We start from the raw sequence: 6,583 nt of genomic DNA, 5'->3' as shown, positions 1-6,583 counted from the left end.
TATAGTGATTGAAATGTCGTGTTTTAAGTAATCTTTTATGTTAAACACTTAAAAAAGTAAAAATGTTAATCATTTAAAACATATAACATCAACTGCTATAAAATAAGTGTAACAAATGGCTTTAAATAATTCATTACTCAATCTAAAAAAATAAAAAGTCCGTATACAAATAAATCATTCTAACGGAATATATATATTCATTCTTGTTAATTCAAATATTAATACATCATTTGAATTCAGTAGTATAATAATCTACTAAATAATATTATTTATATATTTATACATAATTGCATAACTTGAATTTTATTGAATGAACTACAAAAATATTGTTTAAAGTTAACAATGATATTATTTGTGGGTCCTAAATTGAAACATTTGCTTGATATATAAGGCTATAAGAGAGCATGATTTTTGCTAACTAAACACAATATTCAAAGTTATATAGAAAAGGTTCTGTTTGCTTCGCCACGAAGTTATTTACGGAAAATGTTTTTCGTATTTTTTGGTGTTTGGTGCGACGTAAAATAATAGTTAACGGAAAATACTTTTCCTTTGACAAAAAATTCTTATTTAATTTTTAGGCATCTCATTCTCAAATCGACGGATCTTACTAAGACTCGCCTAAGACCCCGTTGGGACCCGCCAGGAACTTGATCGGGACTTGCTCGGGACTTGACCGAGACCCACCTGGGACTTGACCGAGACTCGCCCGAAACCTGATCAGACCCACCCGGGACCCTGCTAGAACTTGCCTAGGACTTGATTGGGACCTACCTGGGATCCAACCAAACCCATCTTGGACCCGTAAGGACCTTACTGGACCTGCCCGAGACTTTACCAGTACCTGCTCGGAACCTCGCCTGGGACTTGCCAAGGACCCGCTCAGGACTCGTTCGGGACTTGACTGAGACCCGACTAGACCCGCCCAAGACCCCGTCGGGACTCGTCGAAAAATATTCTTGGCGAAAAACATTTTCCTTGAAAATGATTTCTTAGAAAATATTTTCCGATATTTGGCATGTAAGGAAAATCAGGCGGGTCCCGATTGGGTCCCCGACATCGGAAAATATTTTCCGGTATTTGGTGTGTACGCAAAATCATATTAAACACTAAATTACAAAAATGTCCTTGTCGAGTCTTGGGTGGGTCTTGCCAAGGTCTCAAGCTGATCCCGACGGGTCCTGATAAGGTCTAGGTGGGGTCCAAGCAGGTCTCGAGTGAGTCGCAGTGGGTAATTTTCAATTGTGAATGAAAATTACATTTTATAGGTTAATATGATTAAATGAAAATAGAAAAAAATATTTATACTTTTCCCGATAAAATGTTTTATGATAAAAACATTTTCCTATAAAATAATTTTCCTAAAAATATTTTGGGTCGAAAGAAACAAAGCCAAAATGTTACTTTATTTACATAAGTGGTTTAATGTGATTTTAATATTTTGAATTTCTTGAAATTTATTAAACTTAAAAAATATTGTGGACCGGTTGTCGCAAGTCAACGGACAACATAATAGTACTCAACCATGGAAACTCTGGGGCCACCACTGTCATAAAACTTAGGAGGGAAGGAAGCCTCTTTGACCATTACTAGCTACAGTGTCAAGCTGGAAAGACCCAGAGGATTCTAGAATTCTCCATTATCTAGCTTGGATTCATGATCTATTATAAAAATAAAAAATAAAAAACTTGGATTCTAGAATTTTCCATTATCTAACATGGATTCATGATGTACTTGCTACTTATAAAAAAAATATAAAAAAATAAAAAGAAAAAAACTTGGGTTCTAGAATCCTCCATCCTGCCCACTTCATAAGTTTTGATGGAAATATAAAATCCAGCTACTTTTTTCTAGTTTTTTTTTTTAATAATAGAGCATTTTAATCAACATATATTCTTAAAAATGACAAGATGGGAAGTTTTTTTTTAAGGGAAAATCAATTTAATTTCATTAATAGTGGTCAAGAGCATAAAAGCTCTTATAATCACAAAACATACAGTTCTGTAAGATCATAACTGAAGTTAAAAGATTAAACATCAAAAAATCTAAAACATAACAGATCTTAAAATGAAAAACCAATCTATGACGTCAAACATCTGCTATCTCAGTCCGATCTTCTGATTATAGAACAAATTTGCTAATACAGACTCCTTACGAGAGCACATGAAGCTATTTCCTAGGTATGAGCAAAAAACTCACACCCAAACCATTCCTCTCTCGACCCGAAAGCTAGAAACATTATTCACGTCCTCAGCCAAACAGTTAGGATCATAAAATAAAAACAACAGCAACAACAAACAAACAACAACAAAAAACAAAAACAAAAACCCTCGCAAGCAGTGGAGAAACATAGAATTGTAGATATCCCTTTGGAAGATATGCTTTTGCCGAAAAAAATGATTAGATTTAAAGTTGAAGAGACTAGATCTGGATCTAAATCTAGATCTACAAACTAAATTTAAAGCAACCCGCCAGAAACAGAGACCAATGAAGCCTATAAAGAAGACATCGAGCACTGCTAAGTGTTCACTTTTAATAATGAAACATCTTTAAAAAAGATAAAAATATATAATTAAAACGAATGAAATATTATTATGGAATAAAGTACTAAGTTTATTTTTGATTTTCATGGGTTCTTTGTGAAATTTTTTATCTATTAAAAAAAAAAAAAAAAAAGGAACCCGCTCCTAAATCAAAACTATGAAGATTAATTTGACAATAACCTGAACCATAATGACTAATTTAATAATTTCCATATTATAAAAATCAAAGGGCGAAAACACTAGGGCCTCGTTTGCCAACAGCTAGGGCCGGCACTGTAGCTGGAACGGCACTGTTCCAGCAGCAAAAATTGACTTTTTACTTAATTTTTTTTTTAAAAGCAAAATATTAAAAAAAAAAAAAAGAAAAAAGAAAAAATGAGGAAAAAGATGAGTTGGTTCTAGCCACCCCTTGGCCAAAATGGGGTGGCCGGACCACCCCATTTTTGGCCAAGGGGGTGGCTGGCCATATGGGGTGGCCGAAACCACCCCAGCCCCTTGGGGGTGGTCAAATGCACCCAATCCCTCTTTTTTTTTTGGCCAAGGGGGTGGCCGGACCACCAACCAGCCACCCCCTGGCCAAAAATGGGGTGGTTCGGCCACTCCATTTTGGCCAAGGAGTGGCTGGAACCACCCCATCTTTCTCCTCCTTTTTTTTTTTTTTTAATATATTAAAAAAAAAATTTAAGTAAAAAGTTAATTTTTGCTACTGGCACTGTAGCTTAAACAGTGCTACAGTGCCAGCCCCCGTTGTTGGCAAACGAGGCCTAGGAACTCGAGCGTCACTCGTCGCCAAGTCAATGGGCAGCATACTAAACCTCGGTAAGGGTGGGGGCCAGTGTGATGAAACATGGGTCAAAAGCAAGAAAACCTTGACCATTTGCCCAAGGACCACTACTGGCGCGTGAATCTCAAAACATAAAACGAGGGGAATTCTAGAATCATCCATTCTCTAAATTGGATTGGTGAATGCTCTGACGTTCAAAAGGAGCGTGGGTAGATCCCCACCCTTCATATCATGGGTCCATCCTATCCACTTCTCAGTGCTGAAGGCTGAAGGTTATATGCCACGTAGTTAACTGTTTAAGTGGAGCCCTTGATATTTATATCTTTATATTATATAGTTAGGTTATGTGGGAAAAAGCCCAAACAAAATTTTGATGGAAGAATATACCTAAGTTTTTGTAATTTCTTTAGTAATTCATCCATTAATTTTTTGGTAAATAAATCTATTAACATTCTAATGATAAAATCTAATGGAACAATTATTTTGTTTGACATAAATAAAAACTATATTTTGTAATTAATAGGCTACACATCATATCATATATTATGATATGTTATTTTTATATTGTACTTTTTTTTTTTTGAAGACAATGATGATTCTCTTTATTCACTAAAGTGGAATAATCAAGAGTTAGAAAGCTCTAAACAGAAAGAGCAATTTGCTCTAGGGTAACAACCTAAAAAATAAAATTAGGGATATTTTCCAACCATATTCTCTCACCGCTCCCTTATGGCAGCCTTGGCTAAGCCATGGGTAGCCATATTTGCAGTCCTTTTTACATGTTTAATATCCCATTTTCTGAAGGGCTTCAATACTTCCTAAATGTCACCCACAATGTGCCCAAATTTGCACCATAACGTCCCCGTATGAGTGATGGCCTCTACAACCTGCTTAGAGTCCCCTTCGAGAATGATATCAAAGAACCCACTGTCTCTGCTGAATTAAGCTGCCTCTAATGCCCCCCATTGCTTCGCCAATAACTAGTTCTTGGGTAGAACCAAAGTCTTGCTTAAAGCTGCCATGACCCGGCCCCTTTCGTCTCTTATTATTACTCCGAGCCCCATCCGGTTTTGTTGTGAGTCTATCGCAATGTCCCAATTGGTTTTAAATCTACTAGACGGGGGAGGCGTCCGCTTCTCTTCCGTTACTTGCTGCAGACCGCTATCATTCATCTTCCCTTCAGGCTGGAGTGATCGAAAAAGAGTTAAACTTTCAATCGCCTTACTCACAATAGTAGTTGGATGGACAAACTCCTCCCCATGTACCACTGTGTTCCTGCGTGTCCAAATGCCTCTAGCCACCACTGCACATATCTTAGCTTCCTCCTTGGAGCAACGTTCGAATAGCATTTCGACAGTGGATTCAAAATCCCTTACCCCTGGTTGGCCTTTTTTGGATTCTGGGAATGCAGCAGCCCCACACATCCTGTGCAGCTGGGCAAGACCACAAAGCATGAACCATGGATTATGGTTTTTGGTTACACAGGATGCATGTGTCGTTGTCCAGTACCCGTCTCTTGGTCAGGTTCACTTTGGTAGAAAGAATGTTATTGCAGGCCCTCCATAAAAATGACTTTGTGGAATTTGATACTTTCAGTTGCCATATCAACCTCCATATGTTATTACCTTTAGGAGTCTTGGAACATTCGCCTCTAGTCCTTTTCATTCGGTCCATCTCTAGGTGGTATGCACTTCTAACCGAAAACTCCCCATTGTTAGTTACCCGCCAATATAACTTATCACCTTGCTTGTATCGACTGATAGGAAGAGACAATATGAGCTCTGCCTCATCTCTGCAAAATAACTCCCTCACCATAGGGATATTCCACCTGTTTGAGACTAGGTCAATTAGCATGCTGACCTTGGAGTTTCGGTTGAGACCTTGACAGGGAGATTGAATTTGAAAGGGTGATGGTCTTGGTAACCACCTATCCCCCCAAATATTCGCCGATCTACCATCCCCTATTCGCCACATCAAGCCTTCTTCAAGCAAGTTGATTGACAACATAATACTCCTCCACGCCAATGAAGGTCTGTTACCCACTTTCGCATGCAAAATCGTGTCGTGAGGGTAATATTTCGCCTTTAGGATGGTAGCAACCAAATTGTCCGGGTTTTGAAGGAGACGCCACCCCTGCTTTGCAAGGAGGGCTTTATTGAAGCAAGTGAGGTCTCGAAATCCCATACCTCCTTGTATTTTTGAACGTCCTAGCTTCTCCCAACTCATCCAGTGAATTTTCTTCTCATTCTCCTTATGACCCTACCAAAATCTTTGCACAATGGAAATAATCTCATTACATAAAGATTTTGGTAATAAGAAAATACGCATGCTGTACGTGGGGATAGCTTGTACCACCGCTTTCAAAATGATTTATTTCCCTGCCTGTGATAAAAACTTGGTCTTCCAATCATTGACTCTTTTGCTAACACGATCTTTGATAGCCTGGAATTTTCTAATTCTAGACTTCCCCACCAAGGCAGGGAGACCCAGATATTTGTCGTACTTTTGGGTCGTCGGGACTCCCGTTAATTGAAGGAGCACTTCTTTAACCTCTTCACTTGTGTTTCGATTGAAGAATATTGATGTTTTATCCCTGTTCAACATTTGTCTCGAGGCTCTCTCATACACCTCCAAAATCTCCGACAACCGCTGCCATTCTGAGGGAGTAGCTCTACAAAATAAAAGGCTATCATCTGCAAAGAATAAATGGGTAAGGCGCGGGCCTTTGGGTGAAGTGGGGACCCCTTTCCGCTTGCCTAACTTTTCTGCTTGTAGAAGTTTTGAACTCAAGGCCTCACCACATAAAAGGAATAGATAAGGAGATAAATGGTCTCTTTGTCGTATCCATCTAGTAGGACAAATATTCCTTGTGGGCATTCCATTAATAAGAATCGAATATCTCACCGAAGAAACACATTTAATGATGAGACTCACCCAATGATCCTCAAATCCCAAACGTTTCATAACTGCTTCAAGGAAAGCCCATTCCACCTTATTGTAAGCTTTACTCATCTCTAACTTGAGTGCCATATATCCCATCTTCCCCCACATACGGGTATGCATGGAATGTAATGTTTTATAGGCCACCAAAACATTGTCAGATATTAAGCGCCCTGAAATAAAAGCACTTTAGTTATCAGAAATGATATCAGTCAGTAAAATCTTCAACCTATTTGCCAGAGTTTTGATAATAAGTACGATATCAATTTCTTTATGTAATATCGTACTTATTATCAAAAGTTGTAACAAGTGTTTT

At 38.2% G+C, this 6,583-nt stretch overlaps 1 protein-coding gene across 1 annotated transcript; it reads right to left on the bottom strand.

Annotated features, from left to right (window-relative positions):
* Positions 1–4,307: 4,307 nt before the first annotated feature.
* LOC148587783 (uncharacterized) lies at positions 4,308–6,357 on the bottom strand. The gene is made up of 3 exons (XM_088512817.1): positions 5,755–6,357; positions 4,837–5,586; positions 4,308–4,760 (listed from the first exon to the last, which is right to left on the bottom strand). Exons 1-3 carry the CDS (start codon positions 6,355–6,357, stop codon positions 4,308–4,310), a joined length of 1,806 nt encoding a protein of 601 aa, XP_088368943.1.
* Between the last annotated feature and the right edge of the window lie 226 nt (positions 6,358–6,583).

This window comes from Corylus avellana, chromosome 2 (assembly GCF_965113065.1).
Source record: "Corylus avellana chromosome 2, dhCorAvel1.hap1.2, whole genome shotgun sequence".
NCBI classification, from domain to species: domain Eukaryota; kingdom Viridiplantae; phylum Streptophyta; class Magnoliopsida; order Fagales; family Betulaceae; genus Corylus; species Corylus avellana.
The sequence above is the reverse complement of the archived record's forward strand: the minus strand, read 5'-3'. Positions and strand labels throughout refer to the sequence as shown.